Genomic DNA, 12781 nt, shown 5'->3' with positions numbered 1-12781 from the left:
AGGGATCAGTCCCTGGAGAAGGACATCATGCTTGGTAAAGTAGAGGGTTAGTGAAAAAGAGAAAGACCCTCAATGAGATGGACTGACATAGCAGATGCAACAATGGGCTCAAGCATAACGATAGTGAGGATGGTACAGGACCAGGCAGTGTTTCGTTCTGTTGTACCTAGGGTCACTATGAGTTGGAACCGACTCGACGGCACCTAGCAACAACAACAACATGGATGCGTAAGAAATCAGAAATGATGCTGATGAAAAATTTACTATGGATTATTGTTTAATAGACTTGCCTGCTACCCGATTCTATCTGATGACAACCCTAGTTTCAAAGACTATTTAGAACAGGACCAGTGTACTTTTCTCAGTTCTGTACCTTGTTTCTTTCTTACTTTCTCTCTCTGCTCTTCGGAGTTGGTGTCAACAGGAAAAATAATATATAAATAGACTGCTTTAGGGAAGCAATGTTTTCAAAGAGTAGACTGGCCAACTTATTTCAGTATTCAAAGATAGAATGCTAGCCACAAACTAACGAGATTAACAAAATAGCACCGTAAGGTATTCGTGCAAACTTTAGGATCAGAACACTAAGTGTTGGCTTATTAAACCCAAAGTCTTTTTACCAGGAGAAAGTGGCCGAAGACATTGGTTTCAAACACCTCCTGGAGCCCATCTGCAGTGGTCTTGTCTTCCTGGGTCAACATCCCTTCAGCTGTGGAGAACATATGCATCACCCTTCTGAAAGAGCAGAAGACAATTATATGACATTTTTAAAGCTTCTTTAACTGAAGACACTGAAGAGACTCCCCTCCCCCAAAGAAACATTACCTTTTCCTTGATTCTGTAATGACGAGAGTAAAACACCATCAATTCTCATTATTCCCAGATTCTGTATCTGCCGACTTGCCTACTTGCTAACATTTATTTGTAACCCCCAAATCAATACTTTGGGTGTTTTTGTGGTCATTCACAGGCATACACAAGTGCAGAGTGGCAACATTTTTCAGTCAACAACATGCATGTTCCCAGCTGAGGTCAAATACAGCTCGTTTGGTATTCACTAACTCAGTATTCACAGGGACTTAACAGAACATAACTATCAGGAATAATGAGAGTGGACTGCACTTATTTCCCAGACTGGGTATCAGTCTCTGCAGCCTGTGAGCCAGAGCCCTGCTGTCTGACCTGCCGATCTTGGGTTTGCCAGCCCCTATGGCTACGTGAATCAGGAGAAGCCTCCAGCCTGACCCAAGGACTCGGACTTGGACTTGGGACATTCCAGCCTCTACAACCACCTGAGCCACTTCCTTGATATAAATCTCTCTCTATATATATGTATATATATATTTATACGCTTTACTGGTTTTGCTTCTCTAGAGAATCCAGCTTAAGACACTGGGTTATCGTGAGCATTGTATAAGATGTATCTACTGTGCTTCACACTGTGCTCAGCACTTCACAGGTGTTCAAGAAATGCTTTCTGTCCTCCAGCTCACAACACCCAGAGGAGCCTGAGGCTCTCAAAAATCTGCTGCTAAAACTCTCTTAATCTCTTTCCAAATCAGTTTACAGGTATTATTCTAAGGGAATAACAGCTTTGCCACGGAGAAAAAGTCTTTCCTACACAGACTGGTGTTTAGTTGCTGAACAGAATTAAACAGATTCCTTTTTCTACTGGGACTTCTTGAAGTATCGAACATACTAATACAATATTTTGTTGTCAGATCAACTAGGTAGGTTGAGACCACTGGGTTCTTTTTGTTTTGTTTTAATGGGAGAGAAGTAAAGCAAAAGTAGCAGTGTAATAAGCAGCATACAACAAGAGTCAGAATATCTATTTATGAGTAAGTGTACTGGGTTGTAAAATAAAATTTATTTCTTACCGTGGGTTGTGGTTAACACTTTTTGAAAGCCACTATACTAGTGTGTATTGAGAATCTCCCAGGAAGATATTTAGTTCTCTGTATATCCCCAGCCTACTGGTCAGAGCGCCTGACATACAGCTGGGAAATGCTGTCAGAAGTAGCCTTTCTGGGTACTGGGGTCTCACTGAGAACTGCCTAATTCTGAAACATTCTTGCTAATGGACACATTCAGGCAGGCCAAAAACCGACCTTCTGAAAAATCCAACCACTTGGAAAGTCAGCAGTTTGAATCCACCAGCTGCTCCTTGGAAACCCTATGGGGCAGTTCTACTCTGTCCTATAGGGACACTATGAGTTGGAATCAACTCAACAGCAACAGGTTTGGTTTTTCTTGGAATGTCCCAAAGACCCAGAACATCATAAGAGCCATGACTTGTAGAATTCCCCACAAAAGATGCTTTTCTTTCATGACATGACAGCAACACCCCCTTCTATGTCCTCATCCTTCTCAACATCCTCACCTTTCATCCCCTAAACATAACATACCAAGGGCAAAACTAGCAAGAAAACTGAAGACCTTCCCTCCAATCAATCCATCTAGAAAATGGAAGTTACCTTGAAAAGAGGCCAGAAAAAAGTCCTCTGATACTCAGATGTGGATTAGGCATGATTCCAGCATTTAGATATACATAGTCCAATCTCTGAAACCTGCAAGTAAACACCAAGACAAGATTGTATCTTTAGAAGGAGTAGAATAAAGAAGGTCTATGCAAGGACAGAAAATACTTCCAGAAACAAAAAGATGGCCACAGCAAGCTAAAGGGAATATAATATATAACACATCAGGGTTACACTACTTCTTTCTCAACAGTTTTTCTTTAGTTAGGGTAAATATTTGAGTATTCTTTTTTTAAGGGTGGCTTCAAACAGAATTTGGGGTACCTTAATGGAGTCCTGGTGGCACAGTGGTTAAGAGGTCAGGTCAACAGTTTGAATCCATCAGCTGCTCCTTGGAAACCCTATGGAGCAGTTCTACTCTGTCCTATAGGGGTGCTATGAGTAAGAATCAAATCGACGGCAACAGGTAATGAGCTCTGAAGTCAAGCCCTCTCTGGTCAATGCTTCTTCCAGTTCTGTCCTCTATACTAGGTACTGTCATGGATTGAATTGTATTCCCTAAAAATATGTGTCAACTTAGTTAGGCCATGACTCCCAGCATTGTGTGGTTGTCCGCCATTTTTTGATTTTCCTATGTGTTATAAATCATAATCTCTGCCTGGGGTTAAAGAGGATTAGGGTGGGATGTAACACCCTTGCTCAGATCACATTCCTGATTCAATGTAAAGGGAGTTTCCCTGGAGTATGGTGTGCACCATCTTCTATCTTACAAGAGATAATAGGAAAGGGAAGCAAGCAGAGAGTTGGAGATCTCATACCACCATGGAAGAAGCACTGGGAGCAGAGCACATCCTCTGGACCTGGAGCTCCTGCACGGAGAAGCTCCTAGTCCAGGAGAAGATTGACAAGAAGGACCTTCCTCCAGAGCCAACAGAGACAGAAAGCCTTCCCCTGGAGCTGAGGCCCTGAAGTTGGACTTCTAGCCTACCAGACTGTGAGAAAATAAATTTCTCTTTGTTAAAGTCATCCACTTGTGGTATTTCTGTTATAGCAGCACTAGATGCTAAGACAGAATTTGGTACTGGGAGTGGAGTGCTGCTCTAACAGATACCGAAAATGTGGAAGCAGTTTTGAAACTGTAAATGGATAGAGGACTGGCAGCAGGAGAACCAGGAGACCAGTACCAGCAAGCACTGGAGCCGACCCATGGAGTGAAAGAGCTGAGCGCCTTTGTACAGGAGGCTTCGTGGCAGAGTAGGGTGCCTCCAGGCACTTACTGGTAGAGCTACAGAGCTTTGGAACACTTGCCCAGCAGGGCAGATATGGGCGTTGAGGTCTGAGAGGCCAAGAGGCCAAGGAACCAGGAAGCAGAACCTGAAGAGACAAGGAACACAAAAAGCTGAGCTGCCTCAGTCTCAAAAGGTATGGCCTCGACCTCTGGGGTTTCAAAGGTGGAGCCATGGCCTCTGGTGTTTCTAAGGGTGGAGCTGCCACTCAGATGGACTAGGAGAATGGTGCGCCTGAAGCTGAGGGGGCAGAGTTGCTGTCCCAGTGGGCCTGGAAGGCAGAGTTGAAGCCCAGAGGTGAGGGGCCTCCGCTCAGAATCTGGAGAGTGTGGGCAATACCTAGAGTCTAGAGGGCAGGGCCATTGTGTGAATGGTCTCAGAGAACAGAAGATTATTTTCAAGCCTTGAAGGCTAATGCAATATGTTCTGCTGACTTGCTTGGTGTCTGTTATCCCTTTTTTCCCTGCAATTTCTCTCATTTGTAATGGAAATGTCTAGCTTGTGCCTGTTCTACCATTGTACTTTGGAAGCAGATAACTTGTATTCTAGATTTCACAGATGAAGAGGAGTTTTTAGATTCTGGACTTGGAGCTGATTTAAGACTTCTGCTATGATATGATGAGGTGAACGTGTTTTACATTGGCAAGGATATAAATTTTGGGGGGCCAAAAGGTAGAGTGTCATGGATTGAATTGTGTCCCCCCAAAATATGCATCAACTTGGTTAGGCCAGTACTGTGTGGCTATCCTCCATTTTGTGATTTTCCTATGTGCTATAAATCATAGTCTCTGCCGGTGGTTAAAGAGGAACTCAGGTGGGATGCCTGATCCAATGTAAAGGGAGTTTCCCTGGAGTGTGGCATGCACCACCTTTTATCTTACAAGAGATAAAAGGAAAGGGAAGCAAGCAGAGAGTTGGGGACCTCATACTATCAATGAAGAAGCACCAGGAGCAGAACGCGTCCTTTGGACCCAGGGTTCCTGCATGGAGAAGCTCCTGGTCCAGGAGAAGGTTAACAAGAAGGACCTTCCTCCAAAGCTGATGGAGACAGAAAGCCTTCCCCTACAGCTGACACCCTGAATTTGGACTTCTAGCCTACTAGATTGTGAGAAAATACATTTCTCTTTGTTAAAGCCATCCACCTGTGGTACTTCTGTTATAGCAACACTAGATGACTAAGACAGGTACTATCACAATTTTATGCCTATTAAACTTGCTCTCTTGTAGTCCTAGCAAGTTTTTTACTTCTTTTTTTTTTTTTAATTTATGTCCTCCCCTAGCTGAAAATAAAGTTTGTGTAATATTGGCATTTATCTGGTCTCATCTTATCATGCTGGAACCTGAACACCAAGAGATCTACTAAAGCAGGAGTTCTATATGGAAACCCTCAGTGCTCATGGGCAGGTGATGAAGAAAATTCACAAGCAAACAATGAGATTCAAAAGCTGAATATGGGTAAGGTACTCTTGGTAGGCTTCCTTCAGGTCACTTGTCATGGGGAGAACTGTGAACTGCTGACTTGAAAGGTTTTTCATTTTCAAACCTATATAAGCCTTAATCTATGTGTACCCTTTTAAACTAGGTTCAAGACAGGGAAAGCCTGTTCTAATGATACTCTCAGACACCATAATTATTCAGAACATCTCCCAGAATTTTATGTACCACATGGGTGTCTGTGTCCTCTGTATCACCCAGGATAACAGGGACAATAGCTACTAATCAGGCACCTTGAAATACATACATAGTTACTAATACAGATCACTGACACATATTTCTTGACCATCTGATACATAATTTGTAGCCAGATGACTCTAATTACTAAATACAGTGTTTAAAATGCTGATATTGATACCATCAGGTCATCTACGTCAATGCCACAAAGACACTGTGGGTCCATCCACTGTTGGCTGTCCCATTACCTAATTTGCAAACATTCATTTAAGAATATTTACATATTTCAAAGTCATCTTAAAACTGAACAACAGTTTAGCTTAATTAATAAAAAAGGCCCGTCTTGATTGAGCATTATGCTCTTTTAAGAACCATCTTTAAGGGATCAATTGACAAGAGCAACTTGAAAGATTAGACAGGAACCTTAGGGGGGCAGTGAGTTGATGTTAATGAGGGAGGAACAACTCAGAAAAGGAGGGTGAGAATGGCTGTAGAACTCGAAGAATGTAATCAATGTCACTAAATTGTACATGTAGAAACTGTTGAACTGGTATGTGTTTTGCTGCATATATTCTCAACAACAACCACAAAATAAATAAAGTTTAGGGGGAAAAAAAGAATTTTAACATATTTTGCTAGGATATGCTTAGCAAAGAGTGGAAACTACACCAGAACACCAAATCAAGGTCTGGCTTCAGTAAAATAACATACTTAACTACTCTCAAAGATTAAATGCTTGACACAGTTGCTCCATTTTGGATAAAACAGAATCATTGCTTCTTATTAGTCTTCATTTGCACATATCTAATAGAACAGAAGGAACTGACTTAACGGCAGTGGGTTAACAGAACTTAGAGGAGTCCCTAGGTGGTACAAATGGTTAACACGCTCAGCTGCTAACCAAAAGGCTGGCGATTTGAGTTCACCCAGAGGTGCATGGAAGAAAAGGCCTGGTGATCTACTTCTGAAGAATTAACCACTGAAATCCCTGTGGAGCACAATTCGACTCTGACACACATGGGGTCACCATGAGTCAGTCGACTCGATGGCAACTAGTCTGATTTTTTAATGGAACAGAGTACACAGATAGACAGACAGACCATGTGTCAGGGAGGGCGCTGCTCTGGGCACCTGGAAGCTCTACCCCAGCCCTAATTTACCTCCCAGCCCAAAGATATCCATTTGGGCTATTAAGTGCAATAGATCCTTGACATAAGCAAGGGATCTATCTGGACACATTCACATATTCCCAAACTTGTGAATATCACTACAGTCATCATCACCTAAATTTGGATAATACCACCCATCTCAAAGAAAGCTGTTTTGAGGATTAAATAAATACATCAAAGCTTCACTAAAATATGAATGACAGGTAGCTGGGACAACTCACTTAATATCTTAGTGCTCCCTTCTATCCATCAGTCTCACTAGCTTAAATCCATGCTACATAAAAATGATAATTTACTATATTGAACCTTTGAGAGTAGTCAATAGTACAAATGTTAAAACGTAAAATCTCAAAAGTCAACCGTATTGGAATGGGCTATTATTAACTGAGAATGAAAATTCTATCCTTTCAATAAGAAAATATGACTAAATCTATACAATACAGGTAAGACGCCCAGCTAGCTAAGACAATTTGGGGAAAGAACATCAGCAAATATGATTTGAAACTCATAACTTCTCTTTTGACCCTATAGTTCTTAACTCTGTTATGACATTTTCTGAGCAGTTCCACAAGCTTGGAAACTATAATTTACAGTGGAGTAGGGAATGTGGAACATATCACAGTTTATACGAAACAGGAACCTAGAAAATCTCCTGAGTTTTTTAGAAGGATGATGTGGCAGAAAACTCTAGGAGCTCAGGAGTAGAGGAGATAGAAACCACACTCCAGAGGGCTAAGGCCACAACAAGAGGAGTTGGGATAAAAAAAAGCCAGCTTTTGCCTTTGCTTTATAACCTGTGCATTCGGAACAGGGAGATGCAAATGACTATATTACTTAACATAAATAAAATGCATTCTTCAGAAAATGTCTTTAGCAAGATATAGGATCTTATTTGTTTCTACTGTGCTACATTTTACTCTCCAAGAAAATAAAGTAGCTTCTTGTTTCTTAGGGGCTCCAACTACAAAAACACTTGAACATTAATTGTTCCAGATAGCCCTAGGGTTCAGCATGGACTAGTACAGGGTTCTTAACTTTTTCTGATCACAAATTCCTCTGAAAATTTAAAACATACATGTCCTCTCTCCCCAGAAAAATGCATTGCACATCTATATGCAATTCTGTGTACATTTTCAAGGGGTTTATACAGTCAAAGATTCTATTCTTTCATACACCAAATATTTATCAAATGCCTATTATATGCCAATTACTGTGTGATGTAAACAAATCTCTACTGACCTACAGGAAAATCCCTGAAGATGTGGGAAGAAGACCTGGGCTCTAGGACAACGCAGTCAATACAAAGTCCAACCCAATCCATACAAAGTCCAACCCAATCAATACAAAGTTGGGTGGCCTTCTTAGGCAAATTTCTGTATCTCAGTCTCAGGTTCTCCACTTGATAAATTTCAGTACCTGTTAAACTTACTTAATGAAGTTGTTATGTGGAGAAGAGATGTTAAAAACCGCATTAAGATATCAAAGGAATTACATTAGTGTCACTTCAGGGTGTACTCAGAAATACCAGAGAAATTTGAGAAATAATCATGATCCTGAGCAAGAATGTGGTACTGAGAAGAAAGAGGTTCACTCTGTACAGATTTCCTTAGCATAACTTCTTACACTATGCCTATTCCTTTTTAGGATTTCCAGTCCTTTCTTATTAAACGTTTTTTTAGACAATTACATGAGAGAAAACCCACCAACAAGAGGCATACCTTTGTCTGAGCTCCTTGGAGGCCCGGAACACCGACTGCAGGTTGCTAACATCCACCTGCACAATGGTGACCTCGGCTGTAGGGTGAGAGGCCAGTAGATCGGCTCGGACAGCTTCCGCTTTGCCCACGTTCCTACATGCCAAACACAGGTGAAGCTCATCGTCCTCCGCTAGTAGCCGCTTGCAGAGGGTCAGGCCAATGCCACTGAAAAGGGCAGTTCAAGCACAGGAAACGCGTGATTAGGGACAGTGTCAGAAGCATTTCTCTCTGGATCTGAAAACTAATTCTGCCACTTTTAGTTCTAATCAGGAGTCCAGGCAGACAGAAAAGATTCAAAAATTATTTAAGGCAGGAGGCGCCCCACACTCTAACAGCCACTTGCTCAGGACACTGTCCAGTTTGTGTTTCTCTCATTCTGCAAAAGCTCAGAGACACAATAACCGGACTGCAGATAAGAGTTGTCCTTTATCATTTCTATTAATACAGAGCTTATCCTGCCATTGGTTTTCATTTTGCACTTATGTCACCCATGAAAGTGACTCAATACCATCACCAGCAAGTGCCGAAGAGAGCATCTTACCAGCTGTTTCCTGTGTGCATGTTTTACTTTGCTGCTAGGTTCCTCAAGGGCCGGTGTCTTTCACCTGTTGATATCATGGCCACCAGAGATCCCTGATAAGGGGATGGTTGAATCTTTCAGGAAGAGGCATCAGTAACATGGCAGGAGGTACAAGTCCCTCTCAACTCTATGATCAAATAACCAATAAGATGAGAAAGAACTCAACATGATTAAGTAGATAGAAGGAACAGAGGAAATATGAGATCAAGGAACACACTGCTCAAAGACAAACTACTTCAGAAAAAGGATTGTGAAACTACATGGTAGCTGGGGACAGTCAGACCAGCTTGGCTGATAGCAATGAAAGTCTGAGTAAGATGTTCTCATCCAAGATTGCAGCTGATTCCAGACAAAGAGATAGCAACCCCAAAAGAGCCTGGCACTATCAGTAATCCAAAGATGAGCTAGGTAGATACCTTGGTGTTGAGCAAGTGATACCTGTGACCACCTCCAGGGGAGGAGGTCCACCACATGGAGGATAGCAAAGAGCATAATAATGCCATCAGGAGCAGCAGCCCTGGGATGTCAACCCACTCCGTGGTTGGCAGGTGTCAAGGTCTCCAAGAAAGACACGAGTCACATGGGCATTGGATGGAAAAACGCTCATATGGAGAAAGGACAGAACAAAATCAGCTTCAATAGTGGGCACTGGTTCCCCTGGCCACTGGGTCTCGCTTTGCAGCCAACACATGGAGATGGCCTGCACGCACCCTTCTTGTGTTGCAGGCAGACCCTATTCCCTCTCGTCTGGAAATAGATAAAGCAGTCGGGCTGGCCAGGTGCCGTATACCGCACATACTTAGCTAAGCAGTTTCTGAAAATGTTGACATGCGCTCAGGAAAAAGGGGAAGGATGCCATGATAAAAGCTGGGATGCCCCAGTAAAAGAAGTCAGCACATATTCGTATCCCAGCCAAAACCAAGCTAACACATCTGGTCCTACTAAGCACAAGGTTCATTTGTAGGTCGCAGTGAAAGGCAGCAGCCTACACATTCAGATTGCCTCCTTCCACACTTAGGCAGTTGGCCCTGCCAACCAAAAAAAAAACCCATTGTCATCGAGTTGATTCCAACTCATAGGGACCCTATAGGGCAGTAGAACTGTCCTGTAAGGTGTCCAAGGAGCAGCTGGTGGATTCAAACTGCCAACATTTTGGTTAGCAGTTGCACTCTTAACCACTGCACCACCAGGGCTCCGCCCTACCAACAGAGCACCAAATATATGTATGTTTTGTTCATCCTCCCTTGAGAATAGTAGCCCTTTGATATAAATATACAATTGCACACTTCACAGTATACGTAAAAGAAATACGCAAAATCAATCCTGACTTATTTAAACACCTACTACACAGGAAGCTACTACATCAGTTGTCAAAGTCGCTCCTAAGAGGACACACTCAACACACTGCCAACTGCAGACAACTATCACACTGGCTTAATTAATACAGACGCAGTTAGGGCAGAAGACAGGCCTGGCGATCTGCTTCTGAAAGGTCACAGCCTTGAAAACCCTATGGAGCAGTTCTGCTCTGCACACATGGGGTCGCCATAAGTCAGAATCTACTCTCTGGCAACTCAGAACAGCAATAACATCAACAGATATTGGAAAGTGGAGCAATTTCTAAATGACTTTTCACATATCCTGTCTTAACTCCTGGCAAACTCCAAATGTAACAAGTAGAAAAATGGTTTGGTCAGTTTCGTCCTCCACACATTTTTCATGGAAGCGCAAGTAAGAAGTAAAACAGCCAAAAGAAGAGGCCGAGTGTCCAAATAATCAACCCTAGAATGAGCTGGCAATGAGCTGGTTGCAAACCGTACCCTGCCTTAACAGGAAAAGTTACTTTTCTCTGGGTTTCTAAAGAGCATATGCTAGGTGTCTAGCTTTGTGCTAGATGCAATGAGGTATTTGTTTTCATCTCCCCATCCGTTGTCTTAATGTTCAAGGATGTTGAACTCTGGCTGCGGGTGAGAATCCTACACAGACAAAACACTTGGAATGCAAGACTTGGCCCTAAAGGTCTGTACTGAACTGATGGCCCTAAAGGGAAATACTTAAGAAGATGTCAAAGGTGGGAGGGGGCAGGGTTCTACCTGGCAAGTTCCCTTTTCCCTGGATAACCAAAGGTCATCACCGCGACGCTCCTGGCGTACTGGCGCTCCAGTTTTCCTTTCAATTGTCATGTTTAATCCAAATCACCAGTTACTGAGCATCTCAAAGGGCCGCCACGCCGCGTACCTCGCGCAGTGGAGTTCCCAGAGAAGTGCGGGGCAGGGTCTCGGTTCGAGTTCCCACAGAGGCAAGCTCAGGGCAGCCGCCCCCGGGGTCGGTCCGTAACAGGTCGCCCTGGCCCGTACCTCCTGCTCCTTCGGACCCATGAGCCATTGCTGCCTCCGCTATCGCGAGGGAGAACTCACCTGCTCGCCCCTGTGACCAAAACCACCTTCCGCATGGTCGCACACTCGCTCTCAAAGCAGTCAAGCAGACACCAGTCTCAGTTTTCGGAAGCCTTAAAGCCGGCTGCTGGCCCAGGCCACGCCCGTGCGCTCCGTCGTCCAATCCGGGAGGCCCCGCTGCCCGGCGCAACCGACTCCGCGCCCCGCCCTCCATGATGAGCATTCCGCCACCGCTTGCCGAGCGGGGCCGGCCGGGGTGGGCTGAGATAGGCCGAGAGGCGGAGCCGCGCGACGCAGCGGCCTTAGCCAATCCCGGCTTTCCCCGCCCCGCCGGAGCGCCAGTGTCCCGCCCCAGGCGGGCCCCCGACTGCCGGTGCCTGCGCTTGTCTGGCACCCGTGGGAAGTACGGGTTGTATTTCCTGGCGCTTATGGGTGGCACTGCACTGCAGGAAGGCCAGTAGAGTATTTGCACCAAAGCTTCATATTTCAGAGGAAAGGTTTGGGTTCAGGAACTAAAGTTTTGCGATGAGTTTTCCATCCTTTCAGGATTTGTGGATCCAGGCACAGTGCCATTTTCCTCCTCTAAAGAATCGTCTTTGAGAAGATGAACATTGATTGTATTAAGAATTGTAGGAAGAATCATACAAAAATTACCAGTCTTCAAAACTTGGAATACAGCATGGAGTCAGAGAATCCCAGAACTTCACAGGACGGTATGAGTCGTGGACTTTAACCCCCTACATCAGTGCGTCTCAAACTCTCTGGTAAATCACCCGTTTTGTCTTTACAAACCATTCCAGACAGGTACTTTTGGAAAATGCAGTAAAGATGAATTACTAGAAAAATAAAAACAAAACGCAAAATACATATAAATACAAGCCCTAATTTTTATTATTAAATTCGACACAAAATTACTCTGTCAAACTGCTATAAAAGTTCCTAATGTTTCTAGAGTTCTGTATTCATCATGGACTGGTAACAGGACCATCACCAATCTGGGTCCACACTTGGAGTAACACTGCACATCATACACTAAACTAGTGAACATGCTTTGGTCTACTTCATGGCCTCCCAAAGTTTTAATTATTTATGAACCACAGTGATCCCTGAAAGATATGAGACTGAGATAATCTGTTCTGAAGTTTGAATATCCTACAGGTTTGTTTTGGTTTTTTTTTAATTGTAGTTTAGATGAAGGTTTACAGAACAAATAGTTTCATTAAACAGTACGCATATTGTTTCTTGCCATTGCTTAACAACCCCAGGACATGTCAACACTCTCCCTTCTCGACCTTGGGTTCTCTATTACTAGCTTTCCTGTCCTCTCCTGCCTTCTAGTCCTTGTCCCTGGGCTGTTGTGCCCCGTTAGTCTTGTTTTGTTTTATGGGGCTGTCTAATCTTTGGCTGAAGGGTGAACCTCTGGAGTGACTTCATTACTGAGC

At 43.5% G+C, this 12781-nt stretch overlaps 1 protein-coding gene across 1 annotated transcript; it reads right to left on the bottom strand.

Moving 5' to 3' along the window:
* Positions 1-581: 581 nt before the first annotated feature.
* Positions 582-11420, bottom strand: LOC101361296 (3-keto-steroid reductase). The gene is made up of 4 exons (XM_012558207.2): positions 11361-11420; positions 8325-8528; positions 2478-2570; positions 582-735 (listed from the first exon to the last, which is right to left on the bottom strand). Exons 1-4 carry the CDS (start codon positions 11393-11395, stop codon positions 600-602), a joined length of 468 nt encoding a protein of 155 aa, XP_012413661.1. The 5' UTR covers positions 11396-11420; the 3' UTR covers positions 582-599.
* Positions 11421-12781: the final 1361 nt, after the last annotated feature.

Source organism: Trichechus manatus, unplaced genomic scaffold (assembly GCF_000243295.1).
Source record: "Trichechus manatus latirostris isolate Lorelei unplaced genomic scaffold, TriManLat1.0 scaffold00145, whole genome shotgun sequence".
Lineage (NCBI taxonomy): Eukaryota > Metazoa > Chordata > Mammalia > Sirenia > Trichechidae > Trichechus > Trichechus manatus.
Note: the sequence above shows the minus strand (reverse complement) of the source record. Positions and strands in the feature narration are given on the sequence as shown.